Source organism: Myripristis murdjan, chromosome 15 (assembly GCF_902150065.1).
Source record: "Myripristis murdjan chromosome 15, fMyrMur1.1, whole genome shotgun sequence".
In the NCBI taxonomy this organism is placed as follows: domain Eukaryota; kingdom Metazoa; phylum Chordata; class Actinopteri; order Holocentriformes; family Holocentridae; genus Myripristis; species Myripristis murdjan.
Window position 1 is genome coordinate 3,408,607 of NC_043994.1, and position 26,969 is coordinate 3,435,575.

General features: G+C 40.8%; 1 protein-coding gene and 1 long non-coding RNA gene across 2 annotated transcripts; one reads left to right on the forward strand and one right to left on the reverse strand.

The window, feature by feature from the left end:
• The first annotated feature begins 938 nt into the window (after positions 1 to 938).
• Positions 939 to 3,431, forward strand: LOC115372862 (protein FAM111A-like). The gene is made up of 3 exons (XM_030071024.1): positions 939 to 997; positions 1,891 to 2,106; positions 2,833 to 3,431. Exons 1-3 carry the CDS (start codon positions 939 to 941, stop codon positions 3,407 to 3,409), a joined length of 852 nt encoding a protein of 283 aa, XP_029926884.1. The 3' UTR covers positions 3,410 to 3,431.
• Positions 3,432 to 16,442: 13,011 nt separating this feature from the next.
• Positions 16,443 to 17,516, reverse strand: LOC115372435 (uncharacterized). Its single transcript, XR_003929451.1, has 3 exons — positions 17,428 to 17,516; positions 17,276 to 17,352; positions 16,443 to 17,195 (listed from the first exon to the last, which is right to left on the reverse strand). It is a non-coding gene; the product is annotated as an uncharacterized LOC115372435 (long non-coding RNA).
• Between the last annotated feature and the right edge of the window lie 9,453 nt (positions 17,517 to 26,969).

Here is a 26,969-nt window from a genome sequence, read left to right on the forward strand (position 1 = left end):
GTCTGGTGAAGCAATTCCCACACCATAGGAAGAAACATAGCAATGAGGGTCAAATCCTCAGTGTAATGGTGAGGGAAGGTGAAGCACAGAGGTCATCCAGATATTTTGATCTGCATTGTTCAGCCCACTGCTAAAGAATGTACATGCTGTTTACAAGCACTGAGACCTCTTGAACAGCAAACACCAGCGTCATTTGCCTTCTTAATGCATGTCTCTAACTGTCAATTTAATAATAATAATGATAGTAGTAATAATGATTCTCATTAAACAAGAGTTTTGAACATGTTGGTTCTTTGTACAGGAGAGAGCTATCTTTCCCGAATCCTCAGAACATGGCAGAGGGAGACGGCAAAACACAAGGTAAAATCTACCAGCCAGTGGTTTCATGTGGCCTCCTTGCACAGGCTGTGATTGAACTCCAGTTCACAACTTTGATTTATCTGTAAAAACCCTTCCCATCATTCCTCAACAGTCAAAGTTTGGTATTGTTAGGCCCATGCTGACTTGGTTCTGTCAAAGGAGAAGTTTGGAAGCTGCTATTCTGTCATTAATATTGCAGTTTGTCTCTAATCTTTGACTGTATTTTTCCTTTTTTTCCCACTGCGGGTTTGCTATTTTGGATGAAAATCTAAAATCTTTTTCATAAATAGCCTGCAGATGGATTTTATTTTGTTACTGTGTAAACACCCTAATCCACCACACCTCTTCATGGCTTGAGGACCTTCATTATTTTCTTCATTTAGAAAATATCAGCGAGTATATAAAGCCATCTGGAGGCTGTGTCTGCCACCTTTGACATTTTCCTTACAGCCCCTCTACTCCTCTCTCTTGATTTTGTTGGCTAATATTTCCTCATGTCTGAAAAATTGATTTTCTAAAAAAATCAGGTCTACAGTATCAATTACATGACATGTTCTAAATCCTTTCTCATCCCACAGATGAATCCAGCACCCAGTGTAGTGAGAGTGAAGGAAGAGAAGGAGACTATGACTTACAGGTCAGTAACTGTGCAATGAATTCTACTAGGATTGGGCGATAGATAGAATAGAATAGAACAGAATAGAAGATACTTTATTCATCCCACAGGGAAATTCAGGTATCTAGCAGCTCAAAAAAACACAACATATGACATATATAATAAGTATATATATATCGCATATATATATTGCTCAAGTCCAGTCCAGATGTGGATGTGGGGGGTCGGTGGTGGGGGTTTGGGAAGTGTTAAAAGGGTACAAGACACAAGCGAGCTACTTGAATTGCCTGCCACTCAACCGGGTGCGATCATAAAAAAAAATAACAATTATAATAATAATAATAAAAATTGATTAAATCGATTTATTCAAACACTTCACTCATCTACATGGAACGTGAATGTCCACAAAATGTGAGTGTGAATCACCATTCACATGATCATGCCTGCTAAAATTCCTATTAGTTGTAGTGAGTGAAAAACAAGAAAAATCCTGATCAAAATTGTAAATTGTGAAAAGTTTTGGCAAACATTCAAGATTTTATTGTTTGGCCATATCACCCAGCTCTACATTCCACTTGCATAAAACAAGTTGCATGATTACCATGGAAGCTTCTGCATCTCACTCTCATCCTCTTTCTGTGATTTATTGCAGGATGGACATTCTCATCATTTCAAATTTCACTTCAGAGGAAATGTGACACCCTTGTACACCCTTAACCCTGCTTGCCCTGCCACAGTCCTGGAGGCCCTGAAAACACATAGTGAATATAATGCAAAGAAATATAAAGATGAAAATGTTGTGATTACATTGTCCATGCAAGACAGGCAAGTTGCTGTTGCAACGCATTTCCCTTGTCATTTAATTGAAGATGATAAAGTGCTGGAAATATCTTATAAAAAACAAAAGGTTGAAGAGATCAAACCAGACCAAGAGACACCTTCACAGGGCAGATATGTTACGTCTTCATTCATAAAACTGGAGGTGCAAACACCACAGGAAAGAAGCCGTTAAAACATTACACTTTCAGAAAGGCTGATTATCTGTGTGTCTATGCAGAGAGGGGGATGACTGTGGAAGAAGCTATCAAAAGAGATGGTCGCTTCATTGATGAACTCAGCAACTTCACCTTGTCTAGATGAAGCAGATCCAAAGCGGTCACACTAAGCACACTCAATCGGTTGAGATGCTAGATGGAAAGTTCTTTAAGATATGTCTTTCCACGAGGACAAGGTCCAAAAAATAAAATAGCCGAATCCATTGTCTCTGGCAAAAAGGAAAATCACAGACTCAGCAGAAAAGCCAAGAGGCATCACATGATTCACAAAACAGTAGCAAGAAGTCAGGGGCAGAAGCCATTCTTAATCTAGTTTGTCGGAGTGGCGGGAGTGCCGACGTGGACGATGAAGAAATTTTAAAACTCCTACCTGAGCAGTTTCCAGCTCTTCAGAAATTGATGGAGGAGTCAATTTTCTGATGATTCTTTTTCAGAGAACTGTAAATCTAAAGAAGGAAAACTTTCACAAGAGCCAGCAGGCATTTAGTGAAGTTCACAGAGTCAGGCAACTGCAAGAATGGGGCAGTTCAGTTTTGCAAATCATTGTAAAGGACTTCTGTTGGGGCACTGGCTTTATACTGTTTGATAACTTCATCCTGACCAATGCGTATTTATTCAAAAAGGGTGTTGCTGTCCAACAGCAAGATAAGTGGGAGTTATCCAAAGATGTATGGGCTAGATTTAACTATGAAGACCCATCTGATACTAATTGGTATGAGATCAAAGTTAAGAGGACAATCACTGACTTCTGTTTTACTGATGAATGTGAACTGGATTATGCCGTACTTGAGCTTGATCCAGACACACTGAGAGTAGGTCCTTACACAGAGGCCCCCCTCAGGCACAACAGAAGCCCAACATAGAGCTTCCACCAGGGCTACTTCAGATATGTGGTCCAATACCTGAAAATGGTGAAGCCTGCATTATCGGTCACCCTGCAGGTGGTGTGAAACAAATGGATCCCACATGTATCATGGAAAAAGTGAAGAGAGAGGAGGCTGCAGACAGTCGTTTAAAGACCCACAATGCCACTCTGTTTGCTCTTTACCCAATCCTCCAAAATTTAGAAAAAAGAGGCATTAAAAACATCATGCTGGGTGGAAGTAAAGTGGATGATGTAGTGACATACAACACTTTCATGTATCATGGCTCCTCTGGCTCCCCAGTGTTTGATGCTCATTGCAGGGTGTTTGGTTTGCACACTGCTGGTTTTACCTATAAGTTTTCAAACGCTAAACACAGTGCAATAGAGTTTGCCCATCCTCTGATTGACATACTTAAGAAATTTGTGATGAATCCGAAGAGAGATCAAGAGCTTTTGGAGAGAGTTAGGAAAGCAGTAGAGAGCATTGAACTGGAGGAAGTGACGTGCTGCTGAAAAAAGGAACTTGTGATCAACAGTGACTATGAGGTGAATGAAGATTAAGTAAAGAAAGCAGCTTATAGCTCTGTATGTTGCTCAGCAGTAAAAAAAAAAAAAAAAAATCACCATCTCATGGTCCTTGTGTGACCGCCCCTCATTATTCATTATTTCTTACGTTCATTCATCGTTTATTCCATACTTTCGCTGTCTTGCTTAGTTTCTGTTCATTGTGGTGTGCTTTCCTTGTTTCAATCTTTTTTATTTTGTGAATGGACTGATGTACGGCATCTGCAGAATCATCCCTCTCCAGCCGCTGAAAGCGTCTGTGTGACAGTAACAGGCGCGGCTGGATTTAATGTGAGCAGTCCACCTCTGACCTCTTGACTGTTACTAGGGTTGAGCCGGATACTCGGCTGAAGGCGAGTATCCAGTGTGGATAAAGCCCTTTTGCCAAGTACGAGTAGATCAAGTTAATATGAGTAATCTGAGTCTGTGCTGGTGATGAATGAAAATCTTCATTAGGTAGCTGACTGTGTCACGTTGTGTGATAGGCCAGTCACACACCAGCGCCCCTCCCCTACGCATCAGCGGTCTGACAGGTGTGAAAGCTCTCGTCGTGTCTCTCTTCAGTAGCGGTCAGGTTTTTTCTCAGCTCGCTCTTCGCTCGGTCTGTAATCACTGATAGTCAGTAGAGTTTCTGCTAAACATGGTTGATAAGAGACGCGCTGCTTTTGAGCAGAGTTAGGGTTAGGGGTTAGGGCTGAATGCAGCTCGCGTTGCGTCTCTCACTGCCGACACGCTGCTTTTTTTTCTTTCTTTCTTTCTTTTTTTTTTTTTTTTTTTTGACCATCTGCTCGCTCTTACTGGCTGGTTTTTGATATAAAGTCAGTTGGAAAATTTTGCTTGTACCGGACGTGGTCACAGTCACAGTCTTAACACACACACATCACTTACACACACACATTAGCTGAACACCACAAAGGACTTTATTATTTTTATTTTGTTTTGGCTGCATGCACTGAGAGTCTGACACTTCTCACTGTAGTTCATAAAAAAGAATGTAATAGTATAAATATTACAAATTTATCTATCTATCTATCTATCTACTAATATATATATATATGTATATGTACACTCTAGTATTTCATAATTGCCTACTGCATTGTGTTGTATTCATTAATGCCTTAAGAATATCATGTTCTGTGTTTATAAAAATTTGTTCTGTAAATAGTTCATTACTATTGTGATCAAAACACATTGATCTGAAGCTCAATTCTGAGGCTGTTCTGACAGTATATATATAAGAAACAATAAATATAGCAACTTCGATCAACTTGTATCAATTTCAGGCTTAAAATAACATACCGGTAAGCCCACCCGTTTCCGGTCAAACCCAGCAACTTTCCGGTTTCGGCCCCGCCCACTCCGAGTACGGATACAAATAAGGTCAGACAAAATCATTCTGGGTTCCGGTTTCCCGACCAACGTGTCCCAATTAACCCCCAAGTCAGGTTATTTTATTGGCCTCTGTGTAAAAATAAAATAAAAAAATAAAATAAAGGCACTATGCGACCTTCGGAAAATAACTTCATTGAGTCACGTGCCACTGACAGCACTGGCTGGAAAGAATGGACTTCCGCACAGTGTGTGGATTTGTCCTCGCAAACCACCAGTGAAAATAATCAACTACCAGAGAAAACCTTTGCAGCTGTAGTGAAAGAGGTTGTAACAATGTCATTGTAGATTTGCAAGTGCTTGGCTCCACAATGGGGGCACGAAAAAAAAAAAAAAAAATTAAAATAAAGTCCCTACCTACCCATCCTTCCCATGAATAAATAAAATAAAATAATTCCCCCCTACCCATCCTTTAAATGCTAAATGAAATAAAAAATAAAATAAAATAAATTCCCTACCTATTCATGCCCTTAAATGACAAGGAAGCCGAACCCAAAGTATTTTTTTGTTTGGTCTAATGTAGATGCTTAAACAGATACGGATACAGATAGTAGTGTATTCGCTCATCCCTACTTGTTACCTTGTGCTTTGTGAACTGTGTAGACTACACGTGTCTTTGTATGTTAACACACTGTAAACCTTAGAGAATTGTGGAATTGTAAACTTTGTTCACTTGTTTTTGGCTGATTGCAGCGTGACAATCTTTAATTCGATTTGAGGCCATTGTGTTATTGGTTTGGGGGATTTGTTTTGGCATTAGTTTTCTTTTCTTTTCTTAGTCACTGATCATTTACATTTAGACTTTACTAGGGTTTTGAGTGGCGGCGCGAATGTAATTTGGTTTTCAACAGGTAAGAGTAGTGTAGCCAGGTTAGGCATTTTTCTTTTCTTCTTTCAGCTGTGTTTTCTTTTTTCTTAGTGTTTTCTTTTGTTAAAGAGCAGGCTAGTGTGTTTGTTTTGTTTTTTTTTTCCTTTGGTGTATTTTGCTCTTTGTTGTGTCATCATTCCTCTGCCTTCCCCTTTTGTGCCTTTGTGTTTACCTGTTCTCCTACAAATAAACGGCTTTACACGCCAGTACAACCACATTTGTTGCTTCCCTCAATTCCCCAGACATTTCACATCATTTTGGGTTGTAACACACCACTTCTCGTTTTCACGATTTCACTGTTTTTTCACTACTGTTCATGCTTGACAGTCATGTATCACTGCTTTGATTATCGTTAAAAACACAAAGTCACTTATAGTCTGTAACAGAAAAGCACTCTGTACATCTTTGGCTGTTGGAGAAACGCTGAGTCACGTTTAAGGTAACTCAGGTTCGTTCATGGTAATACGCGTACAGAGCTGAAAGAGCTCCTTGAGTCATTCATACATGCCACCTTTCTTAAGACCTAATAGGGATAAGAAGGCTCTGAAACCTGTTCAGTAACAGCTTTAACCAGACTCCGAATGTAATCAAGCCAATTGTTATGAAATCAGAAAGTATAAAGGTGCTGGCCTTCCCTAATTCACCATTCCGACACTGGCAGCACGCATAGTTACTGTTGCTATGTCTCACAAGCCATTGCCCTACCTCAATGTAATCACCTGGTCTCACTTCGGCAGTTGCAACTTCAAGATGTCAGATGATTTAGCTTTAATCCCCGATAATATAGGATTACATTATCTAACGAATGACATAACAATATTCTCCAAGAAGGTGTTAACTAGAAGGCTAAATTATTTTACCCAGGGATATGTCCATAACATCAAATTTTTTGATAAAGGAGCTGCAGGTGACAACATTAATAATGTTAACGTTAGAGTGGATGCCAAGTGTTGGCGTAGCATGAGGAAAACACAACTACCTCATTCAGTGTCAATTGAGATACACCAAAAAAAAAAAAAAAAAAAATTGTTGAGTCCTACTGCAGTTGCAAAGCTGGGTGAGTAGGCTATTCATTCATTCTTATAATGGTTAGACTCTAGCTAAACAGCTAACGTTAGCTATAATGATAGAGGGCCAAAACAAACAGCTAACGTTATAACGTTATAGCTAGAGCTAACGTTGCACTGTTGGACATGTCATTACATTACGTTAGCATATCCCACTGTAGCACTCAAGGCTATGTTACTTCTAAACAAATTCATCTTCTTATCTGCTAAATATGCATCATAGGACAGAAGTCTAAGGCTATGCGAGCACTCAATCCAAAGGGGTCTTCTGAAGTCTGAACATGCTCGCAGACTGAACACACATTAACGTTCATTACGTCCGGACCTAAGATGCCTGGTGAACTCCTTTTGACCTCCTTGGGTGAACTGAATCCTTAACTGAATCAACCTCTGGTTTGGGACTGGATAGCTGGGCGGTCTTAGAGCGCCTTCTAATGTCAAGGACTAGTAACGTTACTAATGTATTGTAAATGCACCCAGAATAATTTTCTTATCATCCATTTGATTGTTGCCTTGTGTCTTTCTAGAATAAATGGACAGTGTTCACACATTGTTGGCCTGATCAAGTCCCTCCAGGGGTTGAAACTGCATACACTCCTGATCAAAATCTTAAGACTAGTTGAGAAATTGCAAGAATTTACATTTTGCACTGTTGGATCTTAAAAAGGTTCTAAGTGGAGCTTCAAAATGCAAAAAGACGAAATGGTAGTGAGACAAAAAAAATTGAGTAAGCAATTTATTGCAAACAACCATTAAACTGAAATAGGCTGTTCATCAGCTGATCAAAAGTTTAAGACCACAGCCTTTAAATCTTGGCAAAAATGTGGATTCAGTGTCATTTTCTGTCAGGTATCCACACTGTCATGACCTCCTGATGGCAAAGGGAAAAAAGCTTTCTTGTTAATCACCTCAAAAATTCATTTCGGCATGCTTGATGCTAGTGTTTTCAGGAGGCTAGTGGGAATGTTGCTGTAGTGCAAATATCAAACAATATCATTCATTCATTCATCTTCTAAACCGCTTATCCTCACTAGGGTCGTGGGGGGGTGCTGGAGCCTATCCCAGCGCTCATAGGGCGAAGGCAAGGAAACACCCTGGACAGGTCGCCAGTCCATCGCAGGCCATCAAACAATATCAAATAAAATCAAATCTTTTTACTCTTTTTAAACTGTAAATAATAATATACTTTTAACAGCTTTCAATCAATCAATTATGCAATGAATTAAATTATTAACATTGCAACCTATTAAGTTACAACACTGCTCACTTCTTCTTGTCAGCCATGTGCTATGTGTTTATAAATAAATAAATGAATAAATAAAAGTCTTGATTAGATTCAGCTGTGTAAATATTAGGCTTTGAAAAAGGATTACTTGATTTAGAGAATGAACTATCAAAGCAGAGTAGCAAGTGTTGTGGACAAGTGGACTATTTAACGCACTCAGTTTTGCACATTTGGCAGCATCTGTCTGAAGGGATTTTCTCTTCTGTTCTCTTAATTTCTCCATGACTCCCTTGCATTTTCCCTCCATTTTAGCGTTTGTTCGATTTGTCCTGGCATGACTGATTGATCGACAGTCAAAGCCAGAGGGGGAAGTTGCCTCGGCAGTTGGCTGTGATTGGGCCAGTCCAGTGTCAATCATGAATAATGGACCAATTAAACCACAAAAAAAGTCAGAATCAATCAAGAGTAATGGGCTGAGCTACCTTTTTTTATTGGTCAGTCAGTCGAATAAAAAAAATATTTGGTGACGTGTGCACACTGCACGCCAGTCAGCCAAAGTTGCACTACACCGGCTCCGCTCCGCCTGCGGCAGTAGACCTCCATGTCAGTTGTGTAAACGTTCAATACGCCTTCGCGCAGCACATTTTAAAGGTGAGGACAGGGGCTCATTTGATTGGTTTAAAGTGAATCAGCTGTGTCAAACCCACTCCATGCCTTCTCTCCTCCCTTCCAGCAGTAGGAGGGATGGCAGAGTACTTGCGCCACAGTGCACGGCGTGCCAAACTTGCAAAATCCACTTGGCCATACCCCACTGGTGAAGCGCAGCTGTGCTGTGCCCCCACCTCGCCCAGTCTGCGAAAATAGAGCCCAGTAAGTCTGGACTCACAACATAATGATAACTGTTCTTACAGGAAATTGTAGAAGAGTGATAGGGTCCAATAGGCAGGTCAAGTCATGTCCCTGTTCGGGCGGCAGGAAGTGTGTGAGTGCCAGGTCATTGTGGCCTGTACTGGCGCCGAACAGGACAAGGATAGGCTAAAAACATGAGCAGGAAACATCTGGTGATTCTTGGAAAAAGACAGGCACACCACATACACACTTATGGTATTAAGTAATCAGGGGTAGCTGGTTGAAGTCCCAAGATAAGTGAGAGTGAGAAATGTTCCCCCTTATTCGGAAGTTAGGTCTGCCAAAATGTCATGAAAAAACTGTTCAACATTGCATAAACAACACACACACAGGGTATAAAAAGAGATGGCATGATCTGTAATGTGGGTTCTAAAAGAGTTTTCTCTGATCTGCGTTGTTAGTAGGGCTGCTGTGAATAAAGAGATTCCCCATCTGATACCTGTGTCTCGACCATCTGATTCCTTTTTGAACCACCACTTTCTGCCACGACAAAATCCATGTCCAATAAATAAAATTTGGATTTCTATTCATAGCAAATAAATGGACTATCATTTTGCTAACTACTATTACTTATCAATATCTCCTTGTGTGAATTACTTTTAAGTCTGTTACCTTCACTAAACCTGTACAGTCGTTGACAGCAATAAAATATAAATATTTTCAGTTTTATGTTGTTTTTTTTTATTATTATTATTTTGACTGAGGCAGACTATGATTTTCCAAGTAACTACAAAAGTCTGAATTCACAATATAGAGTTCTTACAGGTAATCCATGGCAAATAAATACAATTTTGATTTCAATTCATGGCAAATATATGGATTTCTATCACTGTTAACTCTCCCAAACTTACTCTCTACATATTATACATAATAAATCACACACACACACTTTGTTTTTCCAAATGCATTTAATAACAAAATGAATTCCTTTACAACAGCATAGAACTCTAATAGATCAGCATGTCTAGCCATTTGTTTTCTCTGCAGTCCTTGAACACAGTCTTCACCATGGTATGCTGTGCTGCATGGGGATGCTCCAATCATTCAGAGAAAGGCATGCGCATGTATGGCTTCCCCAAAGACAGGGACAGGAGGAAAATATGGATGGCTAAAGTCATCAGGAGAAATATGACCACTTTCATTGATTGTGAAAACAAAAAAAATATGTGAGGTAATCATATTCAAACAATGCATTGCACATTTTCAAAGACCACAACATTGGGAAGTTTAATGTTTTTTTAATTAAAAACTGAGAACACAGAACAGAGAAAATAACACAAAAGCCAAGGGAAGTTGTTTGTATTAAAAGGAGATTTATAAGGTTGAGGTTGCAGAATGTAAAAAAAAAAAAAAAAAAAAGATAGGAAAAACCATTTAAAAATGACCAGGAAGGTGAAGAAGAACAGTAGCCCAGTTAATGCCAGACAACCCTGGAACAGCTGAAGGTTCTAACCCTCAATAATAAATTAAAATTAAATAGAAGTTAAGTACAATAGCTCTCCCTACATATTAACCTCGCTATCAACAGCGTTGGTTGAGGTTATATTTAAGAACAGAATTTGCATTTATCAGCCTGTGGCATGTGTTGCTATCATTATCCAGTGTGCTAGCCTAAACTTTTATTGGTTTATATTTTCTAAATCTACTAATCAAGGCCGTGACAATCCGTCAACATACTCGTGTCCAGGGTTTAAAATTAACTTTTTACCTCATCTGCCATTGGCTAAATTTACCGGCCAAAAATATTTTTCACCGGCCAAAAAAAAAAAAATCATGCCTTATTTGATTTAAAATAATTACCATAAGTTTTTATTATGAAAATCCAATTTCAACAACACTTAAAGAATACAGTTATGTACAGATTCAATTAGATTATTTTATTTATTTTAAATTAGGTTATTTCATTTCAAGGTGCTGCATCATCATCATCATCATCATCATGTATTAAAAATATATTTAAAAAGTGCTATGTATGCAGCAAACTTCATCATATAACATATATACATTATTTGAAAATAACCCTATTAACTATCTTGTAACTATCTATTGCCTCATTGCTCCCATTCTCCTCTATCCAAGCCCAGCACCATTTATTCTTAACCCTCTTAACCCTGCAATTAAACTAAATCCGCCTTGATTTATTTTGCTTTTTATGGTTGTAGAATTGTGCAATGACTGAGTGCTTTTGCACAGCATCGGAAAGCTCCGGTTCTCTGCTTTCAGAAACCGTCTGAATTTTTTCAATCGCACCATTGGTTCAGGAGTTACGGTATGAGAAGCTCATATTACAAACATGTGACACACCGGGGACTCTTCTGTGATAGGACGGTCGAAGTTTCAGAAGTCGTACGGAGTTGCCGTAATGGCACTGTATATAGATGCAAATCTCCGTTTCTGACGTTTTTTAAAGTTTGTTTATTTCATAAATAGTCTAGGAGATATCGATATGTAAAGTAGGCATGCCGAATCCTGTCGGTGCCGACATCATCGGTTTAAGAGACATGGTTGCTGTGTTCCCCGGGCTTCTTGGACCTGCGGTCCATCCTGTGGGTTGCAGTGGATCACTGAAGTTTGACGAGGCTCACTTTTGACGGCAAATGGAGCGCCTGACTGTCAACACCCAAGTCCTGCCCCCGCCCTACTTCTGATTGGCTAGTAGGCCTATCATTAGTGTGGTTGAGAACGAAAGCTGCACTTCTATTGAATCCAGAGAAATGCATCTTCAAACAAAGGGCTGACGTCATGCTGTTCCCGGCCCCCGGCGTACCAAGTCACAACACAACTACAGCGCGCCGCGAGGGTCAAAATAGCCCGGAAAAACTCACATGCAATTCAAAATTTTCCATCGGCCACTGGCTGGTGTGTGTTTTTGTTTTACACACCAAATTATTTTTTTACCCGCCATTGGCGCTTGGCGGGTATTAATTTTACGCCATGCTCGTGTCAATTTGATTTCGATGCACAACTGATATGGAAATACGATTATTTAAACATTTTACCTTGAAAAAGTGTAGCTCCGACAAACTGCTCCGTTGAAATACATTGTGCGGCGGTTAGCTTATGCTAACTTCTGGGAACTTTCGAGGGTCCCTGTACGCCACCATTGCTGTGAAAAACTGAACCATTGCAGTGAACGGAGTTGTCGCCACTTTCTCTCTACAGGTACTCTAATTGGGCCGTCACAAAATCGCCCCCCAGTGGCCATAGCAGGCATTTGATTTGTTAAAATGAATACAAATATTAAAATGATTCATTAAAATATTTTAAAAATGTAAATACACATTAAATTAAGAAAAAATACAGTTATACACACTCAGTTTCTCAAACACTTTCTGCCCCACCACCACAACCACCACTGCAAGCCAGCTAGCCAACGAGCTGGCTAGCATATGCTTCCTGCGACAAGCAATCCAATGGACAGTCCATCAAGGTATAGAGTGGTGAAGTCCCGCCCACCCACTTCCGGTACATGGGTCCTCAAAAGCAAAAAATTATGAATGCGATCCAATGGGTAGATAAAAATTATTTTCTGGTCCCGTTTGAATTGTGCCATGGATTTCACATATGTTGTTTTTGATATTTGTGATATGTGAAGGAACGTTATCGCAGGTCCTTCCTTCCTGCAGCTGTCAGACTCTATAACAAGCAGTGCTCCCAGTAGACCACACCCCCCCCCCCCCCCCACACACACACACACCCCCACCCCCCACGTACACACATACACACACGCACACTGCACTACTGCACACACATAAAGATGGGAGGGAAGGGGAGATCCCATAAGGCAGGATCAAGTGTGACAGTTCCTGAGACCCAGGTCCGGGAGTCAGGTTCTGCCACTTGGTCTCATGGGTTCACACTAACCCTGAACCTCTGGTGGAGTGTGTTGTCCCCCAGGTTTTGGGTTTTTTTTTTCTTCTGTGGTTTAAATTGTTCACAGAGTATTTTTCTCATTCCTTGTTTACAGTGTTTATATTGCTCATTCCTTGTTTACAGTGTTTATATTGCTCATTCCTTGTTTACAGTGTTTATATTGCTCTTTGGTACTGTTATCTGTATATACTGTTTATTGTGTAAATTGTGCTTCGTATCTTGCTATCCACTTTGCTGCTGTGATGCGTGAAATTTCCCCACCGTGGGACTAATAAAGGAATATCTTATCTTATCTTATTTAAAGATAATTTTTCACGCAAAGAAGACTACAATTTAGCGCGAAGAATATTAATAATGTTAGGTTTTGTGTGAGCCCGCTTTGTGAACTACAAGTCTTCGCTGCTCTCGGTGTGAATGATATACGTCACCACCCGCACTGGAAGCCTACAACAGACATGGCGATTTCTCTGCTCCGCGCTGAGTTTTTGACGTTCTGAGTTTTTCGGCCCGACGGCGGGGTCCGCTCGCCCTCCCGCCCGGCCCGGCGCTCCGTCGGCCCTCGGAGACGCGGACAATTGGGAACAAAACACACCGGCATCTTGACTTGAATCTGGATGGAGGGAAAGGGCGATGACGTGACGTCACATACGCGACACAGCATGTCGTCTTTCTAATTGTGTTTTCTCAACAGCATTTAACTGAACAATGGCGCAATAAACGGTCAAACTCTTGACATGAAAATTTGTTATTTAAGCCTATAAACAGCATTTGTGTAATCCATGGCATAACGACGGGGGGGACCAGAAAATAATTATTTTCTGTCCATTGAACACCATTCATTTTTTTCGCTCTGAAAGGTCCCATGGGGGCCCACCGGAAGGGGCGGGACTTCACCACTCTATTAGTAGGCCTAAACATTTTATTTCAACTGTAATAATTATGAATAACATATGTTAGTTTTTGGATGTATACATTTTGAACATCATAGATAAGGCTAAAGAGAAAAAGAATTATTGTGGGGAACAGCGGAGAGGTAAATTTTCAGGCTAGCAAAATTAGGTAGATAAGCTAGGTAGTTAGCTTGGAACATGTAGCTAGCTTGGAATGTAGCAAGTATGTAGCAAAGCTGAGTGTGGGAGAGTAAGACACTGTACAATTATGTACTGTAGAATGTAGACATTTCAACAAAATTACATTTTGATAGATAGTAGGGGTGTAAGAAAATATTGCTATTCTTTGAAATGCTGTACTGATAATGCTAAAAAAAAAAAAAAAAAAAAAAAAAGCCATGTCGTTAGTGACAGCAAACAAGCCATATTTATTTTACTGTAGTTTTGTGACTGTTTGAGCTAAAAACAAATATTAAAAAACACTTCCTGCAAGCAAGAAACTTAATTTACTTTCATTATGCTTTTTTAGAACTTAAACATCTCCTTTACCCATGTGGTTCTTTTTTATTTATTTATTTCATTACTCCATCCTGTCACACACCTCAGGACAAGGATTTTGCCCTTGTAGAATTTTTAAAATGCACGATTCGTAGACTGTGAGGGGGAATGTGAGAGCCTATTAAAGTTTATGTTGTGTTCTTTTACATTGTAATAAAGCTTTTTTTCCCCACTTTAAAATGTCTCTAAATTATATTTGTGGTGCTGAAAACATGAAACAGCAGCTGTAGGGTAGGCAAAGCATGGTAGATGGTAAATATGGTTGGTATTGTTTATGGGACTGTGCCATTGTTGCTTTCATGCTGGTATCTGATATGATATGACATGTAACTTCTAAACAGACTGAGGGTGTTGTTTCAATTCTCTACTACTCTCATACCTGCTCACATGAAACCAGTAATACTGGGTATCAAATTGTGGAGCTACACCTATTTATATTAAAATGACTTACATTTTAGAGTGGATTTGTCCAGACATTTTAATCATTTTTTTATATTACTTTTTCTCACTCAGGTTTTCTTCATTTCACTCTCCAATCTTGTACTACTGCTGTATTAGTCATTTCAACTTAAATCTACCTCATAGTTGCTCACAGTTATTAAATCAGCCAGTTCAAACCCAAATCCTCTGTTCAGATGGAAATCTGAAAAATCTGAAAACTTCTTAAGATCTGATTGTTACCCAACATCCCCATACATGCCCTCCTAAGCTGAAATTTTTGGTTGGAATGAAAACCTGCAGCCAGGGCAGTTGCCAGGAATTCTGGGCCCCCTGAAAGAATATCGGTGTGGGCCTCTCTACCCCATGACCAATCACAGACAAGGAAAAATCCACCTGAGCCGCATACTTCACAACCGAGGAGCAGACAATAATCTGAAATAAATACGAAGAATATAAATTCATCACCCAGGCAAAAAGCAACACAGTTGAAGCTGCAAGGAATGCTGGCAAAAAAAATTGTCATTGCCATTACTTCCCCGCCATGACGGCACGAGTAGATCTGACTACAATAACATTTATGTGTTCAGTAAATGAATGTGTCTCCCACTCAGCCATACACTCCTGCAGAGGAACTGGCCCTCTCTCACAGTGAGGGTCGACCCTTGATGGAGGTCTTCCCTCAGTTTGAGTTTTGTCAGAATCGTCACTTTTATTCAACTGATTTTGATATTTCATTTTATAAACCATCTGATGCCTCGTGTTTATTCTGCTGGTTGAAATATTATTTCACTGTCACTTAAATGCATTCATGGTTTCCTCTGTTCTTACATGTTTATATTTTACCTTTTCATCTGGCTTATTTCTCTTGTAGTTGTTGTTATAGACAATAAAAACTGGCAAGTGGTCACTAATATCGTTGATTAATAATCCACCTACGGTATTGTTTTCAATGTCATAGGTGAATATGTTATCAATTAAAGTGGCAGAGTGGGATGTGATTCTACTGGGTCTGGTGATTTTTGGATATAAGTTAATGCTGGACATAGTATCAATAAATTCATCTGTCAGGTTGTGCCTATTTGAATTTAAAAGATCAATGTTTAGATCGCCACAGATAAAAAACAACTTTTTGATTAGTTTTTGACATTAGTTTTTGACATTTCTTCTACCCAGTCCTTAAATACTTCAATACTAGAGCCTGGTGCTCTGTATATACAGTTAATTATTATGTTCTTATTTTTTTATTCACAGATTTCAGTGGTTATGCATTATAATAAGTTGTCAACCACTGTTGTCATACTTCAACCATCGTATAGTTTAAGTTTTTATCCACATACACAGCCACTCCTCCTCCACTCTTGTTCTTTCTGTTTATACAATTAAATTCATACCCATCCAGTTCAAAATCCATGCCTTTATTGGTGTTGATCCATGTTTCTGATATGGCAATTACTTTGAATGGTTCAGTAAATCGACTTAAATATTCCTTGATGTTGTTGAAGTTTGAATACATGCTTCTGCTGTTGAAATGGATTATAGATAATTTGCTGTCTGTTGTGATGGTCTGGTTGTACTGTTTGTAGCGTGAGGGAGGCTAGTACATAAGTATGGTATGCGACAACGCCACCTGGGGAATTTCACCCCAGGAAATTATTAATTAGAGAGCTAATGCACAGGGGGCCACTCAGGTTCGCAGTATCACAGGCAGAGACGGTTTACAATAAAGAAATGTTTATTAACAAAAAGAAATAACAACGAATAGAGCACCAGGGCAAAGTCACATCACTGTTTTTAAAAAGGGCTGGTAGAGGGGCAACAGTCGGACAGGGCTGGGGCTTACCGTGGCAGCAGGGGAGTAAAAAAAGGGAAAAACAAAAGTCCTCAAACTATGCACCCGTGTCACTGCACACCAACCAAGAAGGGAACGTGAAGGAAACACCACCACCAGGAAACCGGGCTGCTGCCGGGGGCCTCAGCACCTGTCCAGAGAGAGGAAGGGAAAGGTTAAAAACTACCAGCCACTTGACCCCTGGTGCATCTCTCTAAATAAATATAATTGAAAAACAACAAACCAATAACAATTCGCTCAAACAAAACAAAACAATAACTCAAGGCAACTCTCGAATGACTAAACAACTTAAAAGCAGATTCCCACTCTGCAGGCGCTTCTTTAGTATAGGGCCGGCCTCCGGGGTATGGGGTCCGGCCACGCACTGCCTGCGGGGACAGAGCCGGTCCTTATCGCCGCGGGTTAGCGGCTCGCAGCTCCGGCGGCTGGCCAACGACGTAACCCCGTGAGAGGGAGCAAACACACACACAAAACAGAGCCGAGCCAAAGCAGCAGCCGATCTTGGATCGGTAGCTGAAAACAATAACAAAATTAGCACAAACAAATAAAAATTGTCCATGAAACGCTAAATAATAGTTGTATAGCGAATTTAGCATGGTACATACCCTCAAGCTGTGCCACAGTGCGACCTCACTGTGGAGGACGGGAGTAATAAACGGGCGAAAGCTGCAGCAGGAAAACACACCATAAATATTTGCCAACAGGGAGCTTAATGGTAGCAGCACGAGACAGACAAGACGACTCACCAAGTCGACAGACAACCACGCGACAGCGGGCCTCCAGCAGAGCAGTCCGTCCGCCCCTGGACCAGTGGTCAGCCACGCTACAAACAGGTGGAGACCGTCACCGAGATGCCTGCTGCGCGTTCAACAGTAAATAAAACAGCACGAGGCCTTACCTGAGTGGTAATATGACCCTCGTCGATCGCCACGCCAAACAAAGGCACCAGCTGCCCACGATGCTGCAGCTAACCCGGAAAATGCTTCGGGAAGGAGGAAGACCCAGGCATGGGCGCACCTGGCTTATATAAGCTCCGCCTAAGGCTCAAGATGGCACAACCTGGCACAGTGCCACACAGTGGCCAGGAGGGACCGAACCACTTGCCACATGTTCATCTGTGTAGAAGCAGCCGTCATTGTTAATGTTGGAGAAGATCAAAATTTGTATATTAAAATATACAACAAAAAGGTACTTTCCCTCAGGCTTATTAACCCAAAGACAAAGAGGAAAACATTATAAAACCTTTACTAAGTGTAAGGTTTATACCTTTGATTTAGTTTTGTAGATTGGATGCACCCCTGAACAGTTACCTATGCAATTTTAAAGACTTCCACCAGGTACACTCTTTTACAAGCCCCAGAGACCACCAGAGACCACCACTTCAAGAAACCAAGGGAGTTACAGTAATTATCTTATACATGTGCAAATACTGAGTGTTTTATTCTTTCAAAAAGTCTGTCAGGATATTAATGTCAGAAATAGTTCATATTTTACTGATATTTTGAGTTTGTCTCTAGATAGATATCTATTTTTTTATTATTTAAAGTAGGCTATTTGTACTTTGAGTTTGATGTTGTCTGGAGCAGACTGCACCTAGAGGGACACATGCATGTACATAATAAGGACATGGCTTACAATATATTAGGCTAAGGATGCCATAATGACCAGCAAAATCCCTAATAATTGAAGCCATAAAACAGTCCAATCTGTAAATAAATTTGCCAGCCGGTTGCCTTGTTGTATTATAAGGGGAAAAGGGCAAGGTGCTGTGAATCCAGGAATGATCTTATTGTATACCAAATTGCCAAATACCATTCTCTTCTCTATGAAATGTGGTGAACCTAACCCAGTGGTGCAGGAGGGTAGTGCACCCTGAGGCTGACTCCTCCCTTGTCTCAGCCCCCTTCAATCAGAGTCAGGAAATAAAAGGCACCTGTGAGCTTTCTCTTTCTCTGCCTGCCTCATGCCCTGTCCCTGCTGTGGCTGCACATTGTTTTCACTAGGTATGTGTCCAACTGTTGTGTTTGGTGGTTCCTTACCTGTATTGTCACCTCCAGCCTAGTGTAATGTGTGTGTGTGTGTGTTGGCTGCCTAGGGTCAAGGATTTCCCTCCTGGGGCCTATTCCATCAAGCTGGCTAACGGGATAGCCTGGCTTATTTCGATGAGTCTCGCTAATTTAAGTGAGAGTTCCGTTCCATCAAAGTGGCTTATATGAGTTGCAGCTCAGTAACCATGGCAACTTAGTCAGCAGAACTAGCCTGCTCCGTGGCAGGCTTACGGTCAAGCTTAGCTCAGCTGCTGTCAGAGAATGTCCGACGGATGCAAACAGACCCCCAAATGACGGCTCCGTCACGTCTATATTGTTGCCCTGGCATCACATATTCAATTTAATTCGCTCTGTGCACAAGACGAGTGACGCACATCCGGTTTCGCCAGATAGCGGCACTTCAGTTTCCGGTCTGTGTAATGGCTAAGCCTAACGCTTACATATTCTCCCGGTGCCTCACGGATTTGCCCAGACTAACGATAAACTATGTCCACCGAAACGTTGCTGCCACTTCCCCTGCCCCCAAAAAAAGCACAACATCGAAGGTATGTAATTTAGAGGACGTTAGCTAACGGTCGTAGCTAGCTTTAGCTAACTAACGTAGATGGTTAGCACCAGGCGAATCACACCGTAACGTTTGTTGTGTAGAATGAATCTCGTTTTTGTATCCAGTGGCAAGTTAACTGACTATACCTGAGGCCTGTATCACGAAGCAAGCTCAGTTTACCCAGGATTTCTCAGACCTATCCGGCTACACTAACAGAGATCAGGGTGATCGGGGATAACCGGTATCACGATGCCGGTTATCAACTCGCTCACTCAATCCAGGTTTGTCTCATCAAGAGCCGTGAACGCTCATGTGTAAGGGAGGGTTCCGAGGCAGCTGACTGGAATAGTATGAGGAGGAAAAACGAAATGTACACACTAAATCGAACACCGTGGCTGCCGCGAAGAGAAGGCAGCCACGGCATAAATGCGCAAACTACACATCAGTGGCTCAAGTAGCCCACATCTGACGCTGACACCTCTGAACTCACTGCACTGCACAGACGTGTTGCGTGTCTGTTCTACAGGCTATAATAAAATAAAGCGGACGCCAAAATTCAATCATGTCAGTACATCAAGTTGATAGCAGGGTCAGCCCTATCCCTAACCCTAGCAGGCTAGCTTTCAGAACAGGTTTAGGATAGGTATCCTATCCCGATGAGAGGTGAACCAGCTTTGTGATACAGAAAATCTGGAGTTGAGCCTGAGGTTATCTCGCTAACGCCTTAATCCCGCTTCATGATACAGGCCTCAGGTATAGTCAGCTAACTTGCCACTGGATACAAAAACGAGATTCATTTTACACAACAAACGTTACGGTGTGATTCGCCTGGTGCTAACCATCTACGTTAGTTAGCTAAAGCTAGCTAACGACCGTTAGCTAGCTTTCTCTAAATTACATACCTTCGATGTTGTGCAAATAGCTGGAGATGTATAACTTAAAACCCTTTTCTCGTTTGCTTTTGGGGGCAGGGGAAGTGGCAGCAACGTTTCGGTGGACATAGTTTATCGTTAGTCTGGGCAAATCCGTGAGGCACCGGGAGAATATGTAAGCGTTAGGGTTAGCCATTACACAGACCGGAAACTGAAGTGCCGTTATCTGGCGAAACCGGATGTGCGTCACTCGTCTTGTGCACAGAGCGAATTAAGTTCAAATTTAATTATGTAGCACCATGTCCGTGTTCGGAAATATAAATTCAGACTTAGCCTATTTCCCACAATGTGACCAAGCATGAATGTACGTGTTTACTTAATAAAAATAAACCTAATGAAAATCATGTGTTATCACTGTCAGTCTCCGAAATCAACCGAATAAACAATCAATTACTCAATCAAATTTTATTCATATAGCACAAGTCATACATCAAATGCAACAACAAGCGTTGAACATAAAAGGGTTGAAAAGAACATGAGGTTAAATAAAAAAAGACGTCTTATTTTATTTCCCACCCGCAATTTGCGATGACCCGCCTCTATTCTGCCCGAAGCCAATAGATTAGTTGACACAGGTGAGGGACGTAAGGACACATATTTCAGTTAATCCCAATTGGATTCATGGTCATCCCACTTTTTGAATGATCCCTTTATATTTGGATTTTTACATGTAGCCTACCTATAATTTCATATGTAATGTAAATTCCTAAGTTTTGAAATCATTTAGCCTATTAACCATTAAAAAAACAACAACAAAACAAACTCAATAATCATCATTTTGTTCAAGCTGTGAAGACAAAGAATGAAAGCATTAAATACAGTCCAAACCATGGCTTTCTGTTGTGTTTAAATTTATAGGCTACTTAGCCTACTTCCTTCTCCAGTTTTTTGATTTCCATATCCCGACGGTGTCGCGCCCATAGATATCTATAATAAAGGCTAGATGTCTTACGGCAGAGTCTGTAACGTCATCACCGGGCGGCCATCTTACCACAGGCAAGCTCTCTGGCAGAATCTATGGTAACAGACGGAAGGTGAGCGATCTGCACAAACGTAAATACTCTTATCTCGCTGAAATCTGGACGGATTTACAAACGGTTTGGTTTCTTACAAACATTATTAACGTGGCTACAATTCTGGGTGTTTGACTGGAAGTGTAACAAAATTATTAATTAAATGCAGTATTATAGCTACATCTCTGACGTTTATAACAAACCACACCGTTTGAAAATCGGTAGAAAATTGAGCAAGTTATGGTTATTTAAAAGTACATGCACCACTACCACACAATGTTATGGGTGAGCGAGTTGACTGTGGCAAGATGGCCGCCATGTGCGGACGTGCGACTCCATTGGCCGGCAGCGCCCACGAGACATCTAGCCTTTATTATAGATATCTATGGTCGCGCCGGTCAACAATTCTGCTTCCGGCACCCCTCTGGCCACTAGCGGCGCCCCTCCAGCAGATGGCGCCCTAGGCAATTGCCTATACCGCCTATGCCAAAAACCGGCCCTGTTTGTGATGATTTCTCTATATTCTTCATATAGTTCCATCAGTAGTGTCTGCTCCGCCGCTGAAAATGTCGAGGCTCTCCTTTTCCCCTCCTTTTGAGACAGTTGTACGTTCGTTTCGACAATCGACTGTTCTGGGCTGCTTATGTGCCCCGTGAACGCGCGCACTTGAGGCTTGTTCAAACGTGGCTAGAATTAGCGCTGACTTGACGCGGCTGAATCGCGTTGGTGGAACGGGTTGAGGCTTTAGTGAAAGTTGACGCTAATTCAAGCCAGGCTATATCACGTAAGCGCAGCTTTCTTTAGCTGCTTTCATGGAATAGCCCCCTGCTCTCCTGCCATCCCATTTAATATCTAGGCCTCAAGGTGGTGAGTAGGGTTCCTCCTCATCAGTTCAGGGAATGGTAAAGGGCCAAATTAACTGTGGTTTCCCCCTCTTTTAGGTCCTCCTGCCCCATTGACTACTGCTGCTTTGCCTACTTTACCTTTGACTTATTTCCCTTTTTCTTTTCATTTATCTGTTGCCTTATTTGTTTATCACTTTGCCCTTTATTATGCCCAGGTGTTGTTTATTTGCCCATTTAGTTAACAGCTGGGATACTTGGTTATCTGTTTTGAGTTGTTTGTTTTTGTGAGTTTTCCTTTATTTCAGGAGTGGAGTGCCATATTGCTGAGGGGCTAGGCACTTGTGGTGAGGTCCCTTCACTTTCTGTGTGTGAGTAGTTACACTGGGACACCATAGACTGCACCATTGTCTTGTGTGAGGTTTGCTGTGTTTGCTGTGTTCACTGGTGAATAGCGGTAGCACTCCTAGGCACCCCTCCGTGTAGTCTGCCTCTCACAAGTGGCCTCCACTCCTTTTTCTATTTAGTTTCACTTATGTTGGGCTGTGTTTTAGCTTTTGTAATTGTCCTTTTTAGAATTTATATTCAGGCCTTTTTAGTATTAAATGTAATAAAGTAATTTATAAATTGCTATAGTTGTGCTGTTTTTACTATTTCTTTTTCCTTTTCCGCAGCTCCAGCCCCTGCTTTTTGGTTTTGATTATTTTGCTTATCTTTAATAAAATTTATTTCAATTGTCAATACTTGCCTCTGCCTCCTAATTGGGAACGAACCTGTGTCCTTTTTGTATTTCCTGGGGTGAAACTCCCCAGGTGGCGTTGTCTGGCTTTCCATTTTCCTCATAGCAATATTAACTTCTAGTAACTTCAATCTACCCTCCTACACTCCGCCACAGAAAGTACACTAAGGATGATAGTCACTGTTCCTTTGAGTTGTGTTACTACTGTCTCCAGATGTAAATGAGTTGAGTTCCTCCAGGATACATCATGTTTGTGCAGATGTGTGTTACCTTCCAGTCCCGTTCATCACTGATACTTCTCCAGCTCCTTCAATCTTCTGATAACCAGTACTCTCTCTTCTGGTCCATTCAGTTTTATAAAAACTTTACAGTTAGTTGTCCATGTGTTCATTATTTTTCCTTGTTTTTTCAGGTAGTTTGCTTTTCTGGCTATTTCAGCATTGCTGGGGATGGGGGGACAAGACCCCCTCCATCCATAAAGCGATGTTTTTCCCCTGCTCGGTCCAAAACCTGCCTCTTTCAGCTCACTGTTTAAGCTAATAGCTAATGGCTGTTTACAAGTGAGGGAGAGAGAGGACAGACCACAGGAGCAAATACTGAGTTTTTTATTCTTTCAAAAAGTCTGTCAGGATATTAATGTCAGAAATAGTTCATATTTTACTGATATTTTGAGTTTGTCTCTAGATAGATATCTATTTTTTTATTTAAAGTAGGCTATTTGTACTTTGAGTTTGATGTTTAGGCCCACAGTTACAGTTAATAATATAAATGTATAAGGGCTGTGCATTTTAAGTTGCATTATTGTGTGACATAGTTTCATTTCATTTTCTTATTTAATCTAAAAGGGACAGTGTACAGCTCAAACATATACTGTATGCCACTATTTGATGCCATATCTTGCTTTGTTTTTTGTTGACACTACAATAAATCTGTTTTTTGAAGAATAGTTTGATGTAGTTGGATTATTCAGGGTATTTCCTCTACTTTTAGAGCTCATTTTGAGTTTCTAGTGCTTGTAAAGCTACTTTGATGGACTGTAGTGGAAATAGAACAGTGAGCAAAGAAATTTGGTTAGAGGATTATTGCCTTTAATACCATTATTTAAAACATGAATATGCTGAGGGCTCAACACGGCGACAAGTTTAAAAGGAGCGTAAGAGAGAAAGAGGGAGGTACATCGGTTAGGCTGTAGGCAGAATGAACCTATTTAGTATAAGAAGGAGGTACAGTCGTGCCAGACAGCAATTTTTTCATGTCCCCTCCGGGAATTACTCTCTGAAATTTTGCTGTTTTTTGTCCCCCCCAATAATGAAATGGGATTTTCACCCCTGCTTACCATACTGATTTGAACCACTTGATATGGTAAGAATGACATTTTGTGATTTTTTCTTAAATTACAATAAAGATTCAGTGGTGTAGTTCATGGGGGTTTCAGACAGCTTGCAAATATGTCGTTTCCTTGGTTTTATCAGTAGATGGCAGTGTAATGTCATGTATTGCACTGGATCAGGTTCAGCATTCCCAAAGGAAAAGTTCAGGCTGTACAGTGTCTGCACACCAGCACATGCTCTCCTTCATGAAACATGGGCAAACATGTTTGTGCCTGAAACATTAGTTGAGGAAAATTTAGGCACATTTGGGTTCAGGGCCTAATTTTTTTCTCCATCTATTTCATTTACACCTGCCTCACAGAAAGTGTAAAGCTTGTATCAACAATGCTGAACTCTGTGGCATAAGAGATCTGTCCTCTGCACTTTACTGCACCTTACTGCCCTAACTGACTTGCTGCTTGAGTCTATGCTGCTCGGCTGTTTAACTATTCATTTACTAATTTATTGATTTATTTGGATCCGTTTTTTAGTTATTCATTATTTATTATGTACGCTGCTGGAGCTGGGTAATGAATTTCGTTCCCAACATGTTTTCTATGACAATAAATTGAACCTTAAACCTTGAACACAATTTAATGTCAAGTCTGCTGTAATAAAACTACTGTTCTGAATGTGTACTATTTGACTGTGAAGCTTCAAAACCTCATTCTAATTTACTTATGACATATTTCACATGTAAATTATTACTGCAATTTCTTCTGACAAAATGTTGGCACACATCATTTCTTTTGTTTCCATTCCACTTTGTTGTGAAGCACAACCTGTTTTTATCAAGTGCTGTGTAAATAAACATGATGATGATGGTGATGTAATTTAGATCAGTCGGAAAGACCCCTGACCTGATTCGTTGAATTTAAAATATATTCTTTTGTAGGTAAATAGGTTCACTTTATTACAATGGCATGGATGCAGCAAATGCATGTGGCGCTAGTTAGAGACAATAACCTGCTGAGGACATGGCTGAGCGTCTGGCTCTCACTGTTTGCTTTCAGATTCATTTTGTGCTCCAAATACATAGAACTGTATTCTTAAAACTCAATATGTGGGATACTGTCGATGTCTTTAGACTTTAGGAAAAAAAAAAAGAAAACTAACTAGACTAACTAAAACAGAATAAAAATATACAGGAAAGGTGTTTATTTTTTCTGTTTGTCAGTTTGGTCAAATGTGTGAACACCACCAGCATGAGGAGGCACTGGTGCTGATGTTTACTGAGACTGGGATGTCGACATGAGCTGCCTTCACAAAGTGTTGGCTTTGCATTGGAATACCTACAAACACACCTCATTGGAATAAAAAAGCTAACTCCAACTAACACTGACAATAAGAGAAGCTCAACTCAAACCAAACAAACTAAACTGAAACCAGCAGACAAACTAAACTGAAACAAACTAAACTGAAACCAGCAAACCCACTCTGGAAACTAACTGAAACTACACTGAGTTGAAAGCAAAAATAAAAAAAAAAAAAAAAAAAAAAAATCCTCAAAAATAAAAACTCATGACGGTTCAACGGTTCAGATTCATATTAATTATTCCTGCGGGTTTGAGAGTTTTGGGTTCTGTGCTGCAGTGGAAAAAGAAGTTTGATTGTGCCAGTGGGCGGGGCCTCTCCCACTGTTATGGCTCTGATGTGTGTCAGAAATTACAGACGAGGTAAATATAAAACAAGACAAACTGAACCCAGAGCCTGCTGAAACAAGTGTCAGATACACAGTCTGTGTTTTTACACACAAATCAGCTGCTTTATAGCTGCAGGTCAGTTTGCATTTGGTCCATCAGCTCTGACAGTTCAGCTGCACTCGGCAGAATCAACAGGATATTTTATTCCACTGGAAAAGTTATGGGTCAGGATGGTGTCAGGATTAAAGCACAGGGGGTCTGACTGGACCGCTGCTCGTTCTGCTTGGGTGCAGCGTTGATGTTTAGGCCTGTAATTACTAAACACCTTGATCTTTGCAAAAACTATCAAATGTCAGCCCATGAATGATTGTGGCAGGCGGTCAAAAATGTGACAGGCTACAAAAGCAGGAGCGCTCCCATCATGTGTGAGGCCACGTTACCAGATGAGCTAAACACATTTTATGCTCGCTTTGACCTCCTCAACAGGGAGTCAGCTGTAAAGTCTACTCCGCCTCCAGAGGACCGGCCACTGTCAGTATCCACAGTGGATGTGAGGAAAGTCCTGCTGAAAGTGAATATGAGTAAAGCTGCTGGGCCTGACAACATCCCTGGCCGTGTACTAAAAACATGTGCCAACCAGCTAGTAGATGTCATTACTGACATCTTCAACATATCACTGTCACAGGAGAGTGTTCCCACCTGCTTCAAGACAGCCACCATTATCCCTGTGCCTAAAAAGTCTGCAGTGTCTAATCTGAATGACTACCGCCCTGTGGCACTCACCCCCATCCTGATGAAGTGCTTTGAGAAACTGGATCTCCAGCACATAAAGAACAACATCCCTGCCAGTCTGGACCCTCAGCAGTTTGCATTCAGAACCAACAGATCCACAGAGGATGCCATCTCCACTGCTCTCCACTCAGTCTTCATTCACCTGGAGAAAAGCAGCACCTACATCAGAATGCTGTTTGTTGACTTCAGCTCAGCTTTCAACACAATCTCCCCCATGAAGCTGATTGCACAGACAACAACCTTCTGCTCAACGTCAGCAAAACCAAAGAGCTGATAGTTGATTTTTGAAAAAAGGAGCCAAAGACACACAACCCTGTCTACATCAATGGAGCTGAGGTGGAGCAAGTGAGCAGTTTTAAGTTCCTGGGAATCAACATAACAGAGAACCTGACATGGACTTCACATATCTCTGCCCTGGTTAAAAAAGCTCAGAAACAGCTGTATTTCTTAAGGAAACTTAAGAAATCAAAATTCCCACGCCAAGTTCTTGTCAGCTTCTACAAAGGAGCGATTG

Excerpts from the sequence above, each read along its gene's own strand:
- LOC115372862 (XM_030071024.1), top strand. The coding sequence starts at position 939 with ATGAATCCAGCACCCAGTGTAGTGAGAGTGAAGGAAGAGAAGGAGACT. Across the intron at positions 998-1,890 it reads AAGGAGACTATGACTTACAG|AGATCAAACCAGACCAAGAG; the intron begins GTCAGTAACTGT and ends AAAAGGTTGAAG. Across the intron at positions 2,107-2,832 it reads GAACTCAGCAACTTCACCTT|ACACACTGAGAGTAGGTCCT; the intron begins GTCTAGATGAAG and ends AGCTTGATCCAG.